Genomic DNA, 25,289 nt, shown 5'->3' with positions numbered 1-25,289 from the left:
CCTTATTCCACCCACATTTGCAGTATCAGTGACACAATGTGACTTCTTCCATTTCTGGGCTGCCTTTCTCCATTATAAAGGAGGACTCATGGCATGTTACAAACTTGAGACCATTATCAAATCCACTGTAATGAACAGACATAGTCACTTTTAAGAGGCTTCAGTGTATGAGCTACCCTCAGGAATGAGTACCCTGACTGAGATGCAGAAGGAATCCCCACTAGGGCCATGGTCAGCTCCCAAGTCCTAGAGCAAGGATGGGAGCTGGTTCCCACCCTGGCACTGCTGAGCTTCAACTCCCATCAGCCCTGACCATTGACCCTGCTGGCTGGAACAGATAAGACTTGGAGTCCAGCAATAGCTGAAGAGCTGCAGGTTTCCCATCCCTGTTCGGCACTAAACATAAATTTCTTCCTTGTACACTCACATGTATAAGAATCTATAGGTATCAGCTGAAAAAAAATGAAATATATTTTGTAATGCAAGAATTATTACTAAAGTAATATTAAATATACCTACAAAGAATCTTTAAAACATGCTGAGAGTCTTGTCCCCCTTCAACAAAAATCTGAAATACCCCCCCCCCCTTTTGTATTAATGAAGGGACAGGATACCCAAATCCTGTCTGTGAAATCACCCCAGGCAGGCCTCAAAACTGTCCAAAATTCCTTTTCTCTCTCCTAAAAATCCACAGCTAAAGTTTTTCTCTGTTTATCACAAGATGCTGTGCATAGGCAAAATGTTACTTTTAAAGGCTAATGAATAGACTCTGTCAATGCAATGCCAAGAATACTCAGGCCTGAGAACTGAATCTTATCTCATTTGGTTGCAACACCTTGGACATGATGAACCACCAGGGCTCCTCGACCTCTTGGCTCTCATTCCCCCTTTCCTGGGAAGGGTGCCAAGAGTCCACAAGAGTCCCAAGACAGCTTTCTGTTCATGCTCAGAGGAACTCATAGGCAGGACTCTTCAAGAAGGAGGAGAAAGGGGGAGGGAACTGGAAGGGGATATATACTCTGTGCACATGACTGTGAACCCGTGCATGTTTTTTGTGAGTTATCACACTTGCTCCTTCTACCAGTTCATGGATGGTAGAAATAAAGCTTTTTCTCCGAAACTATTCCTTGAGTGTCTGTTGACTCCCACTTCCCTTTCCCGGGCGCAATATTTTTCCCACCCGAGGGCAAAGCCTCATAAGGCTACATTAAGAATAAACATTCCATTTAATCACAAAAAAGTACACCTTTATTAACTGATTAAAAACAAGTACACCTTTATTAACTGATTAAAAACAATGTAATTTATTTGACCACAAAGAGTAATAATGGTTATTTTTGATGCAAAGCAAAAAGCAAAAAGACTTCGCTGTATAGCATAAAATTATAAAATATGCAAGTACAAAGTAGTAATGAAGGTAAAAACGTCTTCCACATTAAAAATCGGGGGGGGGGGATATGAACTTCACAATTTTAAACATGATATGCAAAGTTAACTAATATGATACTTAACTAACCTCCAAAGTCTGCAAAATCTATAGAAAGTGTAATGTTAATTATACTGCATACAGACCTGGGAATGAAGGCAGCCAATGGCAGTGAGGACTGAACTCCAAATACAGCCCTCTGCTCAGCTCACTTTTTAAAAGACCCAGGAGAGGCAGAAGCAAAGCACTATGCCGTATCTCCCTTGGAAACTGTGAGATCACAGTGAAAAATGCTCTGTATTGTAATGGTTGTTTGAATTTCCTTGATCAGTTTTCAAAAGGGAGAAGATAAACATACAAAACATACTGTAGTGTAGCAAATGACTTTTAGATTAAAAAACAAAACTGAAACACATTTTACATTCATTTTAAAATCCTGTGTTTAATGTTCAAACTCAAGCTCAGCCTCTGCACCCTTTCATAAAGGGCAAGTGATCCCCGTAAACCACTTTACTTGTCTTAAGCATGCCAAGACATTAGGAAGGGCAAACCAAGAAGGCCCCAAAATGGTTCAGAGTAAGCTCTTTCGGGAGCCTCTGGGCTTATCAACCTTTCCTCTGCTCTTTCCATACAGTACTTTAAAGCTCCATGTCCCAGCACCCCTTTATTTTTTTGCTGTGGAGCTTTCCCCATGAAAACCTGCATTTTAGCACTCAGTCAGAGCAAACTTCAACCCACTGAAAGCCTGAATTGACATTTGCACCGACTGAGAGCTAAAGAGTGGGTTTTTGCAGGGAAAGCTCTAGGGCAAAAACCACACATGCTTGGAGACACAGCTTTAAAGCACGAACCTGTGTCTGGAAAGAGTGGAGCACAAGGTAAGTATGGATAAGTCCTCACATGAAAAGCTTAACTGTCAGCAGATATAAATGATTACCGGTGTCTGTGGTGAAATAGCAGTTGGCACTAACTAAGACTATAATTACATCTATTTAGTTAATCCAAATTATGGTTCTTGTTGAGGGTCACTATTAATAGAAAAATTAGATTTTTTAAAAATGATGCAAATAAAATCAACACTGAAGCTAGGAAAAGATATTTCAGATTTCTACTTCACAGTTCATTTTCCCCTCAGAAATCACTTACCGTATATATTCGAGTATAAGCCGACTTTTTCAGCACATATTTTTATGCTGGAAAAGCCCCCCTCGGTTTATACTTGAGTGAGGCGGTAGTGGCGGAGGGACGAGCAGCCCGAAAGGAGCCCTTTCTCACCGCTAGTCCCGCCGCCGCCCATGTTTCGCAAGGGCAGGCATAGGAGCTGTGCTGTGCCTCTCCCAACCGTGGCTCCTATGCCTGCTCTTGCGAGCGGCAAAGGCGGTGGCAGAAGGATGAGCGGCCCAGGATGCTTTTATTGAAGATGGTTCAGTATTAGTTTTTCCATAATAATATCTTCTTTTCGTTTTATAGGGAGGCTCTTGGCAGCAGCAGCGGAGGAGGAACGAGCAGCCAAAAAGCAGATTTGTGGTGTGGTGAACCGGCTTATACTCAAGTCAATAAGTTTTTCCAGTTTTTTGTGCTAAAATTTGGTGCCTCGGGTTATATTCGGGTCAGCTTATACTCGAGTACATACAGTAGGTTCCCCAGGTTCCTTAGAACATTCTTCTAAAAGCAGTGCTAAACTAAGCACTGTGCTATGAGGATCAAGAATTTTCACAAGTGGTATATCAACCTTTTGTTCTTGATAAATGAGATTGCGCAGAGTCATGGCCAACATGGAATCTATGCCAAGGGACAAAAGGGGTGTATTCGTTGTAATGTCACTTGGATCTGTACTAGTGAGCTGACTCACCAATGATATGATACAGTCTTCAGTTTTTTGTGCAGCAAAATCCTTGGACATGGCTTGTTCAAAATGCTCAGCCTGACTGCCAAAATGTTCAATCATAATTGTATGCAGGCGACTTCTGATTGCTGGAATTTGACGATAGTAATGGTTGAGCATTGTTTTGAAGTTCAGCTTCACGACAGCTTGCTGAGCGTGGTTCAGAGTTAAGCTTGTTTTAAGATTCTCATAGATCTCATCCACTTGCAGAACTGATATACCCTTTGATTCCACCAATTTTTGAAGTTGATTTTTACCTTCCAGTAGTCCCAGATTCAAGGCACCCCAGTTGATGGATTGTCCTGACAGTCCACAGTTTCTTCTGAATTGGCAGAAAAGGTCCAGGAAGGAATTGGCAGCAGCGTAGTTTGCTTGCAATGAATTTCCAATGAAGGAAGCAACAGATGAATAACATACAAAATAATCAAGAGCCTGTCCCTGAGTGGCGTGGTGCAGATTGATGGCACCAGCAACCTTTGGGCTTAAAACTTTCTCAAAGCTAGAGAGCGTCATATTTTCAATGCGCCCATCATGCAAAACCACAGCACCGTGGAAAACACCTTTGAGTGGACACTTTGGAAAGATTTTGCTGATTGAACTGATTGCTTTCTCAACCTCAGGCCAAAAAATCACATTGCACTGCAGACTGATGATCTTGCTCCACTTGTTCTGAATCTGCAAATCACTTATTTCCTTCTGCTTTTCAATGCTGGGCTTTCTCCTTGAAAGGATCACGATGCATCCTCCTCCATTTTGAGCAATAAATCTAACAGTTTCATAGCCAAGCCCAGTGAGTCCTCCTATGACTATGTAAACAGCATTCTGCTTAAACATCTTCCGCTTTGCTTCACGCACTGGTATGTCAGAAATACACCTGTTCTGCCCATTGCTTTTCAGCACAGCAAATGAGACAGCCTTACAGGTAAAGTAGGATGTTATCGTGTCTATGCTCTCACTGTTTTCTGTCGGCTGAAAAACGGAACAAGGCAAGCCCTTGAATTGCCTGCGTTGCATTGATTTCAACCAGTCACTGAAAGGCTTGTGGGAATGTTTCAGCGATGATTTCTGAAAAATGGTTGCAAGACTGAGAATATGAATTTGAAAGTTTTCATGACCGCTTCCAATTAGAGATCGCAAGTGTTCAGAATGGTGGTTGCCATCGATTACCACAACATCCTGAAGATGTGAAAGACGGGCTAAGACGTCTTTGGGTAATCTTTCTAGGAAGGGCAGAAAGACAAGGGCGTTGCATTGAGCTACTCTTTTTTCCAGGCTGCTGTCAAGTGCTGTACAGATGGTGTTCCAGCCCTGTTCCTGAGCTGACAAAGCAAGCACTTTACACAAAACCGACCGTGGTTCATCAGAAATAATGCCTAAAAATCTATTCTGTTTCATCTTTGGTAACATCTGGTGCAAAATTTCCCATCCTATTTTGAAGAAGGAGACATAGGGTACAGTTTGAAAACATGGAAATTTCTGGGTTTTGAAACACACTGCTTCTGGAATCCTGATTCTTGAAGATGCAGCCACTGGGTAGCATGATACAATATGATCTCCCACTTTGATCTTTTTTACATCACTGCCTGTTGCAACCACCGTCCCACTGTAGTCCAGTGCCAAGAACCTGTATTTATCAATGGTCTGTGAATTCCAGTATAATGTGTTTCCAAAGTTACAGCTGGAAACACTAACAGGATAATAGTCTTCAGAATGGATACTTATTTTCTCAACTTGCACTTCAACATTGTGATTATCAAGAGAACTCTCAATGTGGTCAGCTGGCTCAGCAAATAGATTTCTTACTTCATGAGGCTCAGAAGTGTAAAAAGTTGACAGCTCAGATTCTTGAAGAGGCTGAGAAGGATCATTATAGGACCTGCCATTAACCTGTGTACATCTAATTTCAGAAGCGTAAATTCTCCCCTGATTAATCCAGACTTCAGGATATTTATCTGCTTCATTTTCTACTAAAACATCTGCTAAAACTGCTATGTCCATTGTACTTGTTGAAGCGATATCAATAATCTGAAATGTGATTTCAGGAACTTCAAGAATGCAGGATCTTACCATCCCATACAAAGCCAAGCCAGGGTTAATGTGGTCTACAGTCCTGCCTGTTGCTCTATATGTAATTATCTTGATGGAACCCTGACTCTTCTTCTCTCTCAATGCAACGACAAGTTGCCGGAAAGCTTCACAACATTTGGATAAGCTTGCAACAACACTCTCAGGATTTTCTCCATTTGATCTTTGAATTCCCCACATAAACAAAACATCACTGTAGTCCTGTACCTCTAGCCTAATTTTGTCCTGAGCAGCTGAATTTGTGCTTCCTGACACCAGTAATCGCTCCCAGTCTTCATACATCAAAAACCTAGAATCTTTATGTAAATATTTTTTGAGCTGTTGAGAAACTCCAATTTTGTCAGCAAACACTGCAGCTCTGGGTGCATCTCCTGGGGTTTGGATAATCCGGGAAGGGGTTACCTCTTTCCACTGATTTTCAAAAAGGAAAGGATCATCACTATTGGACGTTCTCTTCAGAAGAGTGATCCCAACACGTTTAATCTCAACCAAAACAGAGCCTTGTTTATCTGTGAAGCATCCACAAAATTCTAAATAGTTCTCAGTAGACTTACTTGTTTTCAGATATATCATCATTTCCTCTTCCAAAGGTCGGACAATTACAAGGCTGCCTATGTTGGAAGGAAACCCTGTACAGTTGTTCCTGGTTTTTGTGGTCATCACACCAGCCATTTGCAGAAAGCAGTCTAATATCACTGGATGAATAAAATACTTGTGCAGTTCTTCCCTGGTTTGCTTGTTCACCTTAATGGTGGTTATGGCTTCCTTCAGTTCTTCACAATAAAACACATCACTTAGCTGCTTGAATACTGAATCATACTGAAATCCAAAACGAGATAATGCTTCGTATATTTCATCCTTTCTGACAATTGATTTACAACGCTGAAAAACATGTCTATATGAAATGTTATTTTCTTCAAGAAAGGTTTCTTGGTTCCATGTGATCTGTCCAGATGCATATACCGCACCAGATGAGGACAGTATTTTGAAATCTTTTGTTTCCTTTTGTGATACCACTTTTAGCTTCAAATCATGAGAATTTTCACTTAAAACACAAGGCGATTCAAACTTCATGCTCATCTGATACAAACTTAAGGGCTCCTTTCTTCCTGATCTAGCCAACACAGCTGACAAAGCAAGTTCAACAAAAAAGGCACCAGGAACCAGAGCAACACCATTGAGCTTGTGCTCGTACAAATAGGGAGTCACTGTCTGAGATATGGAATACTTGAATTCTGAACTGCCGTTGCTGACATTATGAATTGACAGGTGGTTTGTGTTCAGCTTGGTTTGAGTTGCCTGTTGGAGCCTGTTTAAAAATGACATCAGCGTCTTATGATCAAATTGATACCTGGGGTAGGCTGCAGGTACACCCTGATATCCTGCATAGATGTGCTCCCAATCTGGATTGACTCCCAATTCAAAAAGGCCTTTAACAAGTGTGAGAAGTGTCATATATTCTTTGTCAAGGTGCAAGGAAGGAAAAACTTTAGCTTGTGTCCCTAATGCTTCAATTATATACCTTTTCAGTGCACGCTGGGGACCAATTTCCACAAATACAGGATCATCTCTGCTTTTTGCTGCAGTTGTTATAGCCTCTGCAAAAAAAACAGGATCCCGAACCTGTCTGGCCCAGTAGGTGCCTGTAACAAAATCACCATCTGAAACGGCCTTCCCTGTTGCTGTCGAAATTAGGTCAATCTCTGGCTTCCCTTTCTTTAATTCTGATAGATTTTCTGCTATCTCAGTCAGTACTGGATCCATCATTTGGCTGTGATATGCAGCTGGCACATTTAAAACATGAAGAAATATGTTTCTTTTACTGAAGCGCTCAGCCAGATCTTTCTGAATGGCGTGGATAGACGCTTCATCTCCTGATAAGGTGCATGACAAAGGACTGTTAAACGCTGCAACACAGACTTTCCCTGAATATGCTCCAAGGGCTGCTGACACCTCTGCAACGGGAATGTTGCCAACTACCAGCATTCTGCCTCCAGTGACTTTAGCCTGCAGCCTGCTCCTGTGGTAGATGACTTTGACAGCATCTTCCAGGGAAATCAAGCCAGCACAATGGGCAGCAGCTACTTCGCCAACTGAATGGCCAACAGCAGCAATTGGCTTAACGCCCCAGTGTTGCAGGAGTGTAACCAAGGCCACCTGCAGTGTAAAGAGTAAGGGCTGGGCAACTTCAGGCCTGGAGAAATCTTTGTATTCATTTTCTTTTGATTTTAGGATTCCTGTGGGAAGGTATTCTAGAAACAGCCTTTCTATTTCTTTGCATTTGTCTCTAAACACTGGCTCAGACCTTAGCAATATCTCAGGTATCCCTTTCAGATCCAGACCGTTACCAGAGAATACAAAAATTAATTGTGGCGGTTTCTTCAGCGGAGCTGTTTCCAGTTCAACTGCAGGGGAAAGCTGTTGCTCTAGTTTCTGTAGTGAAGATGCCACAAATGCTTTTCTGTACTTGTAGTTTATATGGCTTCTTCTACAAGCAGATGTGTAGGCCAGATTTGGGAGTGTCACTGAGTCACTTGTATTAAGGTACCTAGCTGTGTCTTCTATCGCCCGTTTGAGAGAATTTCCTGAAGCTGCCGAAATGACAAATAATTCGACAGGCCTTTGGACTGGAGAAATAACCTGGGTTTGTTTAAACTGTCTGACAACCACATGGGCATTGGTGCCCCCAAATCCAAAACAGTTGATTCCAGCAACTCTGCCATATTCAGCAGACTCATCCCACTTCTCCACTGTTGTTGGGATGGAGAGATTCAGTTTCCCTGTATTTATGCTGCTGGTGCTCTCTGAAAAGTGCAAGGATGGGACTATCTTCCCATGGTGCATCATGAGAAGAACTTTGATTAAGCTTGCTGCCCCAGCAGCTGACTCTGTGTGCCCAATGTTCCCTTTAACGGAGCCAATCTTGAGAGGGGGCAGATTAGGAGACCTCTTTTGACCAATGACATTACCTAAGCTCTCTGCCTCAACAGGATCTCCTGCAGGTGTCCCTGTGCCATGTGCTTCAATATATTGCACAACAGATGGATCAACACGATCTGGGTAGATGCTGAGCAGCAACTTCTCCTGTTCCTCTTGAGATGGTCTGGTGATTGGTGTGACGGATCTTCCATTCTGGTTGACTGCACTCACGTTGATGACACCCCATATTTTGCTGAAGTCTTCCTGCGCCTATTTTAAAGAAGATGAAAAGAGGTAAAGCTTCTTAAAGTTGTGAAACATAGGGATGGCAAACACAGCCAGTGCAATATAACTCAGTTAACATTTTATGATATGCTCTCTCTCTTATAACAAAGATTATGAGACATGGTGAGCATTCTACCAGCTATGACTATTTTATAAATAGAATTAGGCATAATTCCTAGGTTTAATGAATTAAGAGTCAGGAGTTTGTGAATCCCGTGTCTATACTCATACCTTCTTTAACGATTTCAGCAAAAGAACTCCACAACCTTCTCCCCTTCCATAGCCATCGGCCTTTATAGAAAACGGTTTGCTGACTCCTTCAGGGGATAGCATCTTTGCTTTACTAAGAGCTATGAAGACCTGTGGATCCATTATGCAGCTCACTCCTCCACAAAGAGCAGCTTCGCAGTCTCCTGTAGGGTAAAATAATGAATGCATTTCTGTTCAGCATAAGGCTCAGTATTTAGTCTTCTGAAAAGATTACATTGGTATAAAAACACACACATTTGCCTGCCCCTCCAAGCTTCAGGGCATTCTGTTAAAGGAATCCAGGGGTGTGGATCTTGTCCGAAGCCTGGGGCAGGGCTAGGGCCATGGCATGATCCTGTCAGGAACCCTGGGTTAGCTCGAGTTGGTTTGCATGGACGGGGCTCCCCCTATCCGTGGTTGACCCTTAACAGACTCCCTGCATGACGGGCAGGAGTCAGATATAGTCGGGTCAATCCAATGCCTAAGCCAAAACCACTCACATTCTGTAACCAATAAAGTTGTGGCCTAAATTTGCCCAATAACATTTAACCTAATACCTGTGCCCTTGTGTCTTATTCATCAATGAGGGGGTGGTTTCGGGGTCTCAACATGTAACAGTAAGTCTCTCATTGTTTGTGAGGGGAAATCTGTTGTTCTCTTTAAAATGTTCTAGTGTGAGTAAAGCAAATGTCTACAACTTGTCACTAAATTAATGTAAAATTATTTTCCTAACTTACGGTTAGCTACATCATTCCTATAAGCTCTTTTCTCTCTCACTTCCATTCAGTGCTTGCCTACTGGAGTTTATGGTCTGTGAGGCAACATACCTAAATTACAAAATGCACCCTGTATGACATGACATAACTGGCCCGCAATAAGCATAGTGTAAGGAAGACCAAGATAAATCCCAGCATTATACTTTGAAATATGTCAGTCTTATTTGTGAGTGCCTGTGGCCTTCAGAAGGCTGGGGGTTGGGGGGGGGGGAGGCTTTCACAACATACAAACTTCACACCTTTCCAGAAACATATTCCAATATTTTACTGTGCCTTGCAACTGATGCTGCTAAATAGGGAATAAAATATGAGAGGCAATATCGCGTGGAGTGGGGACTTGTTTGCCACTTTGAGGACCTTAGAGGAAAGGAAGAATATGAACGAATGGAAAACTATTACATCTCATTACCTTGTTTAATTGCATGCAAAGCAAAGTGCAAAGCATAAGCAAATGAGGAGCAAGCCGTGTCGATGGCAACCGATGGCCCAGTCAGATTAAATGTATATGAAATCCGGTTAGCAGCTATGCTCATTGCTGTCCCAGTGCCATCGTAGTGGCTTGCTTCATTGGGGTTTCTGCCACTCATTAGCCTGTAGTCTTGATTCATCATACCTGTGAATACCAAAGATGTACTGTGTTACCAGCATAGTACATTGAGAGTACAGTATTCATTCTGAACAACTTGATTGCATTTATTGCTCTAGATCTGCCACACACAACATGCTTCAATCTACACAACAAGATTAGGCTTTTCAATGAGTCATCTTCGTAAGGGAATGCTATGCAGCTATTCAGGTTTGTGAGTACTGATCAGCTAAGTGGATAGACTTTAAGTTGTGAGACTAGGGTTAAAAAAAATAAATCCACCATAAATTGCATTTCCTAGCTCTCTGCTAATCTCTCCACAGGTCTCCAGTATATAAAACCTGAATGCAGTTCACCTACCTAACAGCGTTGCTGTACAAATGATCATGTTTTACAAGAATGTTTTACATACATCACTAATAATATGAAAACCGTATTATTCCTCAAATTTGAACTGAATATTGGAAATACTGCATAAATGTTGCTTTATAGCATAGTATTGTTTATGTGTTTTATTTACTATAAAATCCGTATTTATATGTTCTGTTCAAAGCAGCTGATAGTCAGAGAAGTTCTTTTAATGATCATAAAGTCCAACAGCTCTCTTAATACACTAGACTTTATTTTTAAAAACTGCAAATCATGTAACTGATTAATCACCATCAACAGCGTTGTTCATGTAACCAATAGATACATGTTTGTTTCTTGAATTATATCAGTTTAAACTTTCTTTGGCTTGTAATGCTCTTAAGCACAGTTATATTTACTGAATAGACAACTTCACATTTTCTTCAAAAATATTGTGTAGTCACAGCAGTAGATACTCTCAATTATCTTTAACAGTGGGCTGAATTACATTAGCATGTGTTACCTGTTGACATCAATTAAAGTTCATTTGTTCAATAAATATTGGTATGTTGAACCCATTTTTCAAATGTTCTGATGTATATTTGGGTGCTACTTCACCCTTACCAATCACTTTTTTTTTGTTTTTAAGTGATCTGCAAATGAACCTTAAGTGTTCATAAGACTTCATTAACACACCACCACAATAGGAAAATTCTATTCATAACTGAGTAGAATCTAAGCTAATGGGAATTACTCCCAAGTAAGTACGTGGCCGTGGGTGGTGCTGTGGTCTAAACCACTGAGCCTAGGGTTGAGGGTTCGAATCCCCGTGACGGGGTGAGCTCCCATTGCTCAGTCCCAGCTCCTGCCAATCTAGCAGTTTGAAAGCATGTCAAAGTGCAAGTAGATAAATAGGTACTGCTTCCGCAGGAAGGTAAACGGCATTTCTGTGCGCTGCTGTGGTTTCGCCAGAAGCGGCTTAGTCATGCTGGCCACATGACCCAGAAAAACTGTCTGCAGACATGAGCGCTGCAACCCCAGAGTCGTTCGCAACTGGACTTAAATGTCATGGGTCATTTACCTTTACCTTTTTAAGTGTGTATAGGATTGCAACCTAAGAGAGTTATGTAGACCAGCCCTATATGTTCCAGTCTATGCTCCTAAGTTAGTGCAACTGTTTTAAGCTTCAAATTATCATCTCACCAACAAAAACCCCTGTTTTTGAACCACTTATGTTTTCTCTAGGGACTCCTGCATCTTCCAGTGCTCTATATGTGCATTCCAGGAGTAATTTTTGCTGGGGATCCATACGCTCAGCTTCCACATCATTAATTCCAAAAAGCCTGTTGTCAAATGCATTAAACCTACAAAACAGAAGTCAGATAATAACATTGTAAGTAGGAGAAAATAATACGCAACCAACTCATAGCACATTCATTAATAAGACAATCAAATATTTTGACTTCTAGAAAATTATTTCCATTAATCATTTTAAAATAAAAGGTTTTAATAATTTGGTCATTAGTTCTTGGGGAAGGTAGAATGAAAATAGAAGAAAAGTTAGAGCCACTACTTAATAGTGGCTTAGGATACTGGACATAAATATTTGTAGAATTGGATCCAAAGTACCATGAGTAGAGGGAGAAAATGTAGGGGTGCTGTTCTGAACCTTACTAGCAAAAGGCTATATTAAACACATGGTAAATAAAGATACAAGCTTTAGAATACAGAGGGGCACTCAAAGATTTCGAAAAGCACTAGTGGAAAGTCTTGTGAAAGAGCTCTTGCAAATGAAAGGACTTATTTAGAGTTAAGACTACTCTCTTCTGTTGAATCAGAAACAGGCGTTCCACAAAGGGAAGAGGCTTTCTTCTAGATTTTGGATCCAAGTCATAACATTTCACATGCCTGAATATTTCGGATTCCACACTAGTTTCAGCTCTTATCAAAACACTGAATAAAATGAAATTCAAATAAACAGATGGCAGGAAAGCCCACATATCCCTGGCAGCTGGCCTGGGAATTCTCCAATGGCTGACCACCTTGCTCAGGTGTTGCTCCCCAGGGATAGGAGCTTGCTGTGGCTGGCTTCCAAGCCGCCCACCCTGTGACTGGTTAAGCAGCCATTAGGATCAAGGCCTATCTAGTCCAGCATCCTATTTGCAATATTGGGCAGACAGCTGTTTCTGAAAAGCTCATTTGCAGGATAGGAAGGCAAAAGTCCTCTTCTGCTACTTCACAAACAGTATTCAAGTGTTCACTGCTTATATGCAGTTATTCTCAAAATTGGATAATAACTTATGGATGTTGTTTTATATATAAAACAAGTAGATGCAACAAAACAAGTTGATAGCCCAGTTCAAATGGACGCTTTAATTGCCAAAAAAAAAGAGATAAAATAGGATTTGCCATATGATTAAGGGAAATACAATAAAATCCTCCATGAGTAAATAGGCTATATAAAAAATATTCTGGTGAAGATGTTCAAGAAACAACTGCACATCTATTAAAATACAAACTGAAACAGTTTAAATTTGTGGATTAAAAACAAAACAAAAAACCCATAGCTGTTCCATTTAGTTATCCTGAGTAATAGTCATTGATGGACAAATTTCTATGATCCAATTCTTTTTCAAAGCTACTTTTAAGCCAGTGTCCACCATCTCACGCACCCACATGCTGTAGCCACAGATTCCGAAAATAATTTACATACTGTGTAATTAAGATTAAGAAACAATTTGCAGTAAATTCTATTTCCAAATAAACTGACTTAAATAGTTATACAGTTCAGGCTGCAATCCTATACCCAGTTAACCTGGGAGCAAAGCCCATTGAACTCATCAGGAATTGTACCGTCCATGGGACAATCATATTAAGCTAAAGCAAAACTGCTTCAAGCCTATAGCACCAAAACCATTTTTGCTTCCTATGAAAAAATGATTGGTATCACACATAGAAAAGTGTATTTGAAATGCATTATCTATTTTCTTTAACATACACCAAATGTGTATGTTTAGGCAAATTACTTTACAATAAAAAATATTAAAAACAGTTTAGTGTTCTGCTTCCTTGGAGCTGATTCACAGTTTATTTTCCACCATCGTGTGATTAAGCGTTAACACTTACTCTTCGGTAAAAGCGGCATGTCTTGTGCTCGTCTTTCCTGGTTTGTGACTGTCTGGATCATACCAGCTTTTGATTTCAAATCTTTCCGGAGGTATTTCTACAACACAGTTTCTGCCTTCCACTAGAACTCGCCAGAAATTATCAATTCCTTCACCTGTTGAAAATATATTATTTACTTCCCAATAGTTTATTTATTAATATAGAAACTTAAATTCTATTGGTGTGATTCGTTTGACAGAAACTACAATGGAACCTCAGTTGTCGAACGTAATCCGCTCTGGAAGACTGTTCGACAACCGATGGGCGATCGGCAAAGTCCATTGAGAAAATGGAGAATCGCACCTCAGAAGCTGTTCAACTTCTGAGGCGCATTCAGAAAACAGAAGCATTCACTTCCGGGTTTTTGGCATCCGGCTTCCAAATCGTTTGGCTTCCGAGATGCTCAAAAACCAAAGTTCCACTGTATAAGACAATTAAAAAATTCTGAGTAAATAACTCAACATGATAGCTCAGCCAGTAGAACATGAGACTCTTAATCTTAGGGTCATGGCTTTGAGACCCATGTTTGGCAAAATGATTCCTGCGTTGCAGGGGGTTAAACCAGATGACCCTCTTGGCCCCTTCCAGTTCTATGATATTATGATTCTATATTATTTTATCATAGAACTGTATATCAGAAGTGTGCATCCATGATTCAGCCTTACCACGTGAGCTGATACCGATTATGATCATTAAAAAGCTGCTATATGAATGCTGCTGTATCATTGCACTAGAAGTATAATCATATTCCCTGTTAGTTCTAATATAAAGATCTCTGGTAGCACCCACTACACATTGACTTAAACTTAATATGTAATTTAAAGGAGCAGTGCTCACCTCCAGGAAAATTGCATCCGATCCCCACAATGGCAATTTCATCCTCAGTTTCCATCGTTTTTTTTACTTTTATTCTGAAAAGTATAAAATAATTAGTTCAAAGAATCCACATCTAAAATTAAAATATGTTTCCCCAACAGGGTGAGCGCTGCATTGCAGGGGGTTGGACTAGATGACCCTTGGGTCCCTTCCAACTTTACAATGATATGATTCTATGATTTCTGTGTGGTCACTTGGGGATAATCCTAAGGGAACATAATGGCAATGACCAATCATTATTGGCTTAATTAATGGCAAGCACCAGCCAGAAAGTGGACATTTAGATGGAGCCAATATATTCTAGTTACCGCTGGGGACCAAAGTAGACATGATGTTAAATACATCTTCATCTGTCCCATCCCCCCTTTTTAAATAACAGCTGGGAGTAGGGGCTCCTTAATTATTTCGTAGTGCATTCCCCCCCCCCCATAAGAGAGCACAAAGGAGAGGCTGTAACTCAGTGGTAATAGCACATATGCCTTCCATGCAAAGAGTCCTTGGTTCAAGCATCAGCATCTCAAGCCAAAACCATCAGATGGTGATGGGAAAGACTGAGGAGTGCCGGCTGCCAGCTAGTTAAAAAATACTGGGCCAGATGTACAGACAGTCTGACCTGTCCAAAGATGCTTTCCCATCTTCCTAATGTAAAATATTAAGGCATCTACACTAGTGGCCAAAATTGTGGAAACCTTCTGGGAAAAGTGTATTTCCAAGATTTGATAGCTCGTAACACCACTCCTCCACCCACCAGTAATACCAAAACAAGATGACACCTGATTGGCTCTCTAAACACTCATTCTCCTTGGCTACATTCAAATGAAGGAAAGCTACTGCATATCAACCTAAGCAAGTTGTGCTTCCTTTTTCCGGTTATTTGGCTATACCTTTTGATAGAATACAGATAGTTGAATAAACTTTGTTGCATTGCATTCCTCATTAAATTAGCTTTCCATTGATATATAATTTTATGGTATTACTCCAAAACAAAGTGGTTTTATTGTTATGACCAAATAGGTTGTGTGTCAAAGCCCCAAGCCACCCCCAAGATACAAGGACACAGAATTTTAGGTTAATGTTAATGGGCAAAATTTAGGCCACAACTTTATTGGTTGCAGAATGTGAGCGGTAGTGGCTTAGGCATTGGCATCAACAGACTATCTATCCTGCCCACCTTGCAGGGAGTCTGGTATGAATTATTTTATCTGTTTAGGTGTTTAACATGATGAGACCCAGTGTACCCTAGGAAAGTGCAAGTAACCTCAGACAACCAATATATATTGGAATTTCTATATAATACTGCTTTATTGGTTAACAAACATAGCATATAACAAGACAGGGAATATGCACTCATTCACACATCCATACTCACCGGCTCTTTACTGAATTGATTAGGTTCAGTAAAAGCTATGGGTGACCAGACAGTGGGAATCCCGTCTGCGTCAGACACACAGACCGATCTGAAAAGTCTCATCTTATATAGTCTTCTTGTTGTTCATCTGAATCTTGGCATTTCTCCCTTTCTTTGGCATGTTACAACACTCATTGTTTGTAACTAGTGTAGTACAGCCAGTCTTTTTACGCTTCTTTGTGTGTACCGTTCACTTGGCCAGAACATGCACATACCATTAGCTTTTTGATGAACACAGTTCATTATTAGTTCATCAACAGCATCTATTTTGTGGTGGTGGTCTTCAACCATTTTTGGTCCATTCAAACCATATCATTCATTACATTATGAGCCATCAAACCTCGGAAATACACTTTTTAAAAAAGGTTTCCACAATTTTAGCCACTAGTGTATATAAGGCTAAGTGGAATTATTACTGTTTTTGTAGCAGCAAAACAGCAGATAGCCTCTTCTACTGCAACCTCTATGGCCACATTTTGTAAAAAAAGAACTCAAACAACATTTGGTGCAAATTGCATGCCACATCCAGCACAACCAGGCCTTCTGCAAGGTATGAGGTATGCAAAGGATAGAATAGAGCTGTGCTGCTATTAGAATACAAAGGATTTCAAAATTTTACCCAGCGTGCCCACAGCAAATAAACTATTTGGGTCCCAGATACTTGTAAACTGCAAACAATAAAATAAAAATGCAAAAAAAATTGAAGGAACAGACTATATTCTTATGTAAAGTAAACATGCACAACAATCAAAGTCATCAATACATACAAGAGTAGGCTATTCAGACTCACCTCCAGTTGTTTTAATGTACACAGCTTTTTGAAGTTTGCTGGTGAAATCTTCTGTGCTGTGTATACATTGAAGTTCGCTAAGAAGCTATAACCGTAGTGGGGGCAAGTCCTCATATACTAAGGTTCTGTAAGTGCTAGAACTGCTGAGACTTCCTTGCATCTTTCATTTATAAAGGTTTCGAGTTGGCTAGCTCATCATTTTTTCATGGTCACCTTTCCATTACATCATGCTTGGGAAGTTCCCATGGAGTGCAACTTTCATATTTTGCTTTCCAATTGAATACAGACTTCTGCTTCTCCAAAAAAAAGTATGCTTTGTCATCTGACCAAAACAAATTCTTTTTACCACATAGCATTTTTGCATTGATGAATTCTTAGCTGTAAGTCCAATGTGCTATGTACATACAGCATAATAATACATACTATCTTTCTCTCGCCATACATTCAGATATCTATCTATGTGTGCGCGTGTGTGTGTACACACACACACACACACACACACAGATCTACACAAACACAATTAGAGCACTTACCTAAGATGAAGTAAATAAAGGTAAAGGGACCCCTGACCATTAGGTCCAGTCATGGCCGACTCTGGGGTTGCGCACTCATCTCGCTTTACTGGCCGAGGGAGCTGGCGTACAGCTTCCAGGTCATGTGGCCAGCATGACTAAGCCGCTTCTGGCGAACCAGAGCAGCACACGGAAATGCCGTTTACCTTCCCGCCTATTTATCTACTTGCACTATGACGTCCTTTCGAACTGCTAGGTTGGCAGGAGCTGGGACTGAACGGGAGCTCACCCCGTTGCAGGGATTCGAACCACCAACCTTCTGATCGGCAAGTCCTGGGCTCTGTGGTTTAACCCACACCGCCACCCGCGTCCCTTATAAGATGAAGTATTTCACTCAAATAATACATAGGGCAAAACAGAATAAACTCAGCTTCTGGGAGTCATAGTTTATAATTGCTATGATAATACCTTCTCATGTGATTAACTGCAAAAAGATGTTACAAGTATGAGGCTAAATCATTGTGTCCATTAGGATTTACAAAGTTTAAAGTGAAAATCTAGTAAGCCTTACACCTATATAATACTAAGTATTTGTCCTAGGACAAAACGTTCAGCTGTTTGGGAGTATGTTTGGACAATATATGTAGTTAACAGAGCTTCTATGATATTAATGTGAATCTTGCTCTTCTGCTCACTAATCTGACTTATTACTGCTCTCCTGGTTTGTTCTGCATATAGGGGTTTTTTGTGGCAGTACTCAACATTATGGAGTGCCAACAACTGTTTTGTGGCTGCCTAAATGTCCTTTTGGTTCTGGCACTCACAACACTCTTATCAATATATGAGACTGTAATAACATTTTTTTAAATAAAAAAATGGATTGCCTCCATATATTAACAATCAAGGACACAAAAATAGCAGATGGATAATGGGTGTAACATATCCAAGCAGGTTTCCTACACAGCTTCTTGATCACTCACATTTGGAAGATTTCACCTTGGGGTATTTGCCTTATAAGCAGCTTTCTGCATGCAGTGCAACTATTTTCTCCTTGTGGCAGGCTGTGATCTTTCTGGTAAGAGTTGGTTGGGGTATTTGGTGGCTAAGTGGGCCTGCCTTGTGGTGAGGGAGAAGGCTTGGACTAGTGAAGTGAGATAGCCTCCTGCTCCCTGTTCTGAATCCGTTCTAGTATGATAAAATGCTGTTGTTTAAAGCCACCTTTCCCAACCTGATGCTCTTAAGATGTTTTGGGCTACAACTCCCATAAACCCCACTGCCATGTTAGCTGGGGCTGATGGGAATTGTAGCCCGAAAAATCTGGAAGTAACCAAACAAACCCCTGTGTTGCAAAGAGTATGTCAGCAATGTCTAGGCAACACAATGACCATATACATACACAATAAACAATCTTTATAGAATTCCTTCAAACCATAACAAGTACTAAATGAAATCTTTAGTCTCAAGTCTCTGACAATCTTTAAATGAAGCGAGGTACCAGACTTTGTACGATGTAAGACAAGCTGTGAAGTTTTGTGTATTCAGCAAATATGATGTCCAAAACTGAACAGTGATTCCGGAGACTGACTACTGTTTTGTAGAATTCTTCGTCAGAGTGGTGGGAGGATATAGAATAGCTTCATAAACTGAAACTAAAATTTTACAGACGATGACCTGCATGCACATATCACTTTACAAAAATTATAAATTATAATACAAACAGTAATGAAAAAGAATACATGCCCCACCATATTTAGAATGAATGTATGTAAATGAATATATCAAATGCTGTGGAACAGTGCTCATGTACCACCTGTAGTTGACTTTATATGTTGTTCAAAAAATATTGTTAGTAGCAGTGACTACATTATTACATGTAAAACACATGAGGAATAACTGGCCAGTTTATAGGGATTTAGTAGAATATTGATTGTTAGCATATATGGGAACTAGGTGTGAAGACGCAGTTCATTTATATTTATAGCATGAAAGGCATATGATTTTAGTATGTCGAGCTGGGGCAGAGTCTGTTGCATAATAAGGAAATTTTCGTGGCTACATTTTCCAGCTGATGGGAAGCCAAGGAATGTTTGGAAATTTTGCTCTCCTCTGTGTCCTTATTTGCTTTCTTTAGCACATGAGAGAAAGATAATGCAGCCCCAGTTAAAATACAGATTTATGTATTTACTTAGGTGATTTCTACACCTCTTAATAAGTTTCTGGGTGGTCTCCTGGATCACTCACATTTCTTCATCATTGTGCTGTAGCCATGATTCTTTGTAATATTTTAGGGAAAGCAGGGACATAATGAATGGATCACAAAATCTTACATGCTGAAAAGGCCTTTGATAGTGCTTCATAGGATTTCCTATTGAAAACTTTCAAAGGAATGAGACTAGGAAACAAGATAATTAATGGAATCAAAGCTATATACGCCAATCAGAAAGCAAAATTAATTATAAATAATGAAATTACGGAATAGTTCAACATTTAAAAAGGAACAAGACACAGATGCCCTCTGTCATCGCTTTTGTTTATTACTATACAAGAAACTTTATTAACAGCCATAAGGAATGAACCAAAAATAACAGGTATCAATTTAGGAAATAGGTATTACAAGCTTAAAGCCTTCGCAGACAATGTCATCATAACCACTGAAAATCCGGCCGAGAGTATACAGGAAACCATTTTAAAAATGAATAAATTTGGGAAAGTCTCGGGGTTCAAACTAAATAAAGAGAAATCCAAATTATTAGTGGAAAATGTGAACAAAAAAGAGCAGAAAGTACTAGAATGATTAACAGGATTAAAACTAACCAAGTGAACTATTTGGGCGTTTGGATTACAAACAAAAATATAAACTTATACAAATAAATAAAAAAAGATTTGGAGACCTGGGGGAGGCTAAATTTGTCTTGGATGTCAATAATCAAAATGACAATACTTCCAAAGATGTTATTTTTATTTCAAACTATACCAATCATTAATGGGGTTAAATGTTTTAGAGACTGGCAGAAATACCTTGCAAAAATTTATCTGGCAGGGGGGAAAGCCACGAATAAAATTCAAACTATTAACGAAGACTATGGATAGAGGAGGCTTTACAGTCCCGGATTTTAAATTATATTACGAAGCGTCAAGTCTGACTTAGATCCAAGATTGGATATTGTTAAAAAAATACAGAAATATTGGACATAGATGGCTGGGACAATGTCTATCATTGGCATAGTTATTTAGGACATGACAAAGTTAGGAACCACAGAGGATTCCTAAATCATATAGTGAGGAAAGCCCTGTACGCTGTATGGGAAAGATATCTACCACTACTGGAACTGAAAACCCCATGGTGGCTCTCATCTATTGAAGCAACAGCAATACACACACACACACAAAAAAAACACACACGAGGAATAACTGGCCAGTTTATAGGGACTTAGTAGAAGAACAAAACAACTGCCCTAAATTGAAGAAACATGAAGAGTTAAAAAAGTTAGGAATAACCTGGCTAGAATACCACCAGCTATATGCAGTCCTAGAAAAAGACAAAAAATGAAAGGATTCAATAACAAAACCTCAAATTTAGAGAAAGAATGATTACAAAATAATAATAAAAACTTTCAAAAATGTATAGGCTACTCTTAAATTGGAATTTAAAAGACAAAGAAATAAAAGATGTAATGAAAAAGTGGACCTAGGTTATCCGATAGAATTCGAAAAATGGGAAGCTATGGAAGATAAAATTAAAATTCATGGCATGTTACCAAATTAAAGAAAACTTCATGGAAATGCAGTTCATGTGGTATTTAACCCTGGTAAAACTGGCGAAAATCAACAAAAGCTACAATAACAAATGTTGGAGATGTAAATCACAAGTGGGAACCTTCTTTCATATGTGGTGGTTGTGCCCAGGAATAAAAAAATTACGGGGCACGATCTACAAAGAAATGGAAAAACTATTAACATTCACATTTCCCAGAAAACCAGAAGCATTCCTTCCTGGGATTTTAACCAAGGATATCCCAAAAGAAAGAACAAAATTATTTCTATACGTAGTGACGGCAGCTGGGGTACTGGTAGCCAAGTACTGTACTGGAAAAGTGAACAGATCCCTACTAGAGAAGAATGGGAAGTAAAGTTAAGCAAGTACTTGGAACTCACAAAAATGACCGAATCATTAAGGAATAAACCAATTGATGTAGTTCAAAAGGAGTGGGAATGCTTTAACACTTATCTAATGAGACAAGGTTCAACAAGCAAAATTTGGTTATGCCTAGAATAAATCCGTAAATAGAAAAAATGTTTCCTTATACCAAGATGAGGACAGATGAAGATGAAGGAAATTGACCCCTTCCTCCATGTCCGATTCCTCCAAAAACAAATTCCACAATACTTCAAATTTTAAAAATAAGATGTGGAACCGTAGGTAGAGAAATACATACCGGTATCCGTGATGAAAATCAGTCCCGTTTCTGCTGAAGTTGGCTCAAATTATTAAATAGGAACTATAATTCTATGTGTGCTTGTTTTTAATAACCATGTTCATGACTTTCTAAGGTGATATACTTCCATCACACATGGATAAACCAGCCGCTCCAGGTAAAACTGCAAAAGGAAAAAGGAAAACATCAAAAACAAAAGCAGCAAAAGAAGATGATTCAAAATGGTTCATAAAACTAAATTCTCATGAAATCATTATTGATCTTTGTAAAATAATAACATGCTAACATGCATTGGTTGGTGATGCACCTCAAAGACACAAGATGAGGAACCTTCATTTTGTGAAGAAGGTTGCTAATAAGCAAATCAAAAGGGGCATTTTATTATTTTCCAACAAATGTTTAAAATGGAGGATAAAAATATAATACATAGGAAGTGATAAAATCCCACACTGCTGCTATATTAATGAAACAAGGAAACATCTTTTCTTAGGAAACGAAACAATGTGGCATATTACAAAAGCTTGGATGATTTTGCATGTGACATATTCACTTTTCTATGCCCCTATGAAGTATGTTAACCTAATTAGGAAATGAAACAGCACTTTAGACCAGCCTCCTATCAGCCCCATCCAGCGTGGTTATGACACACGAGGCAGTGGGGCTTATGGGAGTTGTACATGTAATCATGTAGTCACTGCTACTAACAACGTGCTACTAACCATGCTGACGAAGAATTCTACGAAACAGTAGTCAATATCCAGAATCACTGTTCGGTGTTGGACATCATATTTGCTGAATACACAAAACTTCACAGCTTGTCTTTCATCGTACAAGGTCTGGTACCTCGCTTCATTTAAAGATTGTCAGAGACTTTGAGACTAAAGATTTCTGGAAGATTTATTTTTCTGAACCATTTTAAGGCTTTGGCTTTTATTTTTCTTCCTCTGGATTTTGGCAAAAAACAAAACCCTTTTTTTCTTTGCAGCTTTAGTGAGGCCTGCAGATTTTTCCATATGTGTTGAAAGTACATCATCTTAGAGAGTCCTAAACATGGTTTTTATTTTAAAAAACAAGCACACAGAGAATTATACTCGCTATTTAATTATCTTAGCCAACTACAGCAGAAATATGGGACTGATTATTATCACTTGACATTTATTTCTCTACCTACTGTTCCATATCTTTTACAACTTCAAAGCATTGTGGAATTTATTGTTGGAGGAACTGTTGTTGGCATCTATCTGTCTCCAGAGACTATCAAGTGCACCTCTGGGTCTGAAGTCACACCACCTAGTGATCTCCCCAGGGCGCATGCCTGGGCAGTGTGCATAGGGGCCCTGGACTGCCTAGGTGACAAGAATTAAATAGAATTATATCTGGAGAATCAGTAAGAGCTATTGCTAATCAACATTTAATATTGATTGTTAGCGTATATGGGAACTAGGTGCACAGATGCGGTTCATTTATATTTATAGCATGAAAGGCATATTATTTTAGTATGTCAAACTGGGGCAGTCTGTTACATAATAAGGAAATTTCCATGGCTACATTTTCCAGCTGATGGGAAGCCAAGGAATGTTTGGAAATTTTGCTCTCCTCTGTCTCCTTACTTGCTTTCTTTAGCACACGAGAGAAAGATAATGCAGCCCCAGTTAAAATATAGATTTATGTATTTACTTAGGTGATTTATACACCTCTTAATAAGTTTCTGGGTGGTCTCCTGGATCACTCACATTTGTTCATCATTGTGCTGTTGCCATGGTTCTTTGCAATATTTTAGGGGAAGCAGGTGGTACATGTAAAATTGTGTGATCCATACATTATGTCTATACATACATGATTTTCATTGAAATTTCGCCAGGCCCTGGCAATTTCCCGTTTGTTATCTTTTTAATTACTTGCGCAGTTTCTTCTATTTCTATGTCGGCATTTAAATATTTATATTCTTCTTCTAATATTGACAGTAAATTATTCTGTAACAAATACTCTTTTTATTTTGTTTTCATCTTTAAACTCTGTTTTATACAGCTTTTTGTAGTAATTTATAAAACTTTAATTTTTTCCGGGGCAGTAGTTTCTTCTCCTTGATCTATTATTTTGTTTATGATTCATCCTGTTATCCTGCTGGCTTTATTGGCCAATTGAAAATATCTTTTGTCTTGTAGCCTTATGAGGCTTTGCCCTCGGGTGGGAAAAATATTGCGCCCAGGAAAGGGAAGTGGGAGTCAACAGATGCTCAAGGAATAGTTTCTGAGAAAAGGCTTTTATTTCTACCATCCATGAACTGGTAGAAGGAGCAAGTGTGATAAGTCACAAAAAGCATGCACGAATTCACAGTCATGTGCACAAGCATACATACCCCTTTCTCGTTCCCTCCTCCTTTCTCCTCCCTCAGGAGTCCTCTGAGCATGAACAGAAAGCTGTCTTGGGACTATTGTGGACTCTTGCCACCCTTCCCAGGAAAGGGGTTTCAGAGTGCTCAGATATGTTTCAATCTCTTGTTCTGGCATGGTTCCCAGACAGAAAGCAAGTTGCAATGTGGTTTTTTAGCAAGGCCAGAAGGCATGAGAAAGGCCTGAGAAACAATGGACTGTTCTCTACCTTTGTCACAGCAGAGCGGAATGTTTCTGATGCTTAGCTGCTGAGAAAATGATTTTGAAAAGCTTTGAGAAGCTTTGAGCCTGCTTTGGTGGGGGGTGACTTCGGGCCTAGGTGAGGTCACTTGTCCTCACCTTCCTTCAGTCTCATGCATTTTATTTTACTTTCTACTTCCTTATTTTAATAAGTTGGAAATATGTGATTGTAAGATCTTTATTTTTGGCTTTCTTTTTCATTTTTTGGGTTTTTGATCAATTTATTTTGTCTCTCATCTGTCTTATTATTTCTTGAATATTATTTTCCTTTCTTTTATTTTTCCATGCCATTTATTTGTTGTATCCCGAAGCCCCTCATATAAGCCTTACTTGTGTCCCAAATTACGTTTCACCCAAAAACCCTTCACTGTGGCATTGAACAGAACTTGCTTGGCAATCACATAATTATAATCATTTCTAGATTCATGAACTCTTGTGAATCTGCAGTTTCTCACCACAGTTTATTCCGAAACTGCTTCATTCAACCTCTGTGAAATCTTCTTAGTGCTAGCTTTAAAGAACTGTGCCTTTTTGCTCTTCTGGATCCTAGCTGGTCTTCAGCAAGCTTTTAAAATATATATATATTTATACGTGGCACACCCATCATTAATTTTTTTATCAGAAGGAGCTAAATACTATCAAAACAGCAGCTGCAGCTGCAAGTTCCTTAAAAAATCAGGTCATGTGCATAAGAAGTAAAACTGAAAGTAAAATACATTTTTTTTTATACTTGGGGTGTGTTCACATTCCTGCCTCAGAGCGCTATTAAGTTGTTGTTGTCGTCCCCCCCGCCAGTGTGTTTCATGCCTCTTTCTGCCTTCGACTTCTGCCTTCATCAGGACAGCTTCATTACTGTCAGATTTGTTTCTGTTTCAGAGTGCTGATGGCAGGAAAGAGACAAATTAGGAGT

At 39.5% G+C, this 25,289-nt stretch overlaps 2 protein-coding genes across 3 annotated transcripts in view; both read right to left on the bottom strand.

Moving 5' to 3' along the window:
* Positions 1-25,289, bottom strand: part of LOC310661070 (uncharacterized protein) — a gene marked incomplete at its 5' end in the record, with an annotated part of 128,101 nt that overhangs the window by 100,739 nt on the left and 2,073 nt on the right. The window contains one exon of the mRNA XM_083406832.1: positions 25,110-25,259. Within this exon, the coding sequence (XP_083262958.1) occupies positions 25,252-25,259 (8 nt within the window). The 3' untranslated portion in view covers positions 25,110-25,251. The remainder of the gene's footprint in view (positions 1-25,109; positions 25,260-25,289) is intronic.
* On the bottom strand, positions 1,248-16,936 carry LOC310660795 (phthioceranic/hydroxyphthioceranic acid synthase-like). Of its 2 annotated transcripts, XM_083405976.1 has the most exons (8): positions 16,799-16,936; positions 14,562-14,635; positions 13,686-13,839; positions 11,763-11,923; positions 10,035-10,238; positions 8,832-9,013; positions 3,060-8,585; positions 1,248-2,567 (listed from the first exon to the last, which is right to left on the bottom strand). In XM_083405976.1, exons 2-8 carry the CDS (start codon positions 14,614-14,616, stop codon positions 2,565-2,567), a joined length of 6,285 nt encoding a protein of 2,094 aa, XP_083262102.1. In that variant the 5' UTR covers positions 14,617-14,635; positions 16,799-16,936; the 3' UTR covers positions 1,248-2,564. The 2 variants fall into 2 exon arrangements, with proteins under 2 accessions (XP_083262102.1, XP_083262101.1); XM_083405975.1 differs by lacking the exon at positions 1,248-2,567 and having other exon boundaries at positions 2,950-8,585.

Source organism: Podarcis tiliguerta (genome assembly GCF_965153285.1).
Source record: "Podarcis tiliguerta genome assembly, chromosome: 12".
Taxonomy (NCBI): Eukaryota; Metazoa; Chordata; class Lepidosauria; order Squamata; family Lacertidae; genus Podarcis; species Podarcis tiliguerta.
Note: the sequence above shows the minus strand (reverse complement) of the source record. Positions and strands in the feature narration are given on the sequence as shown.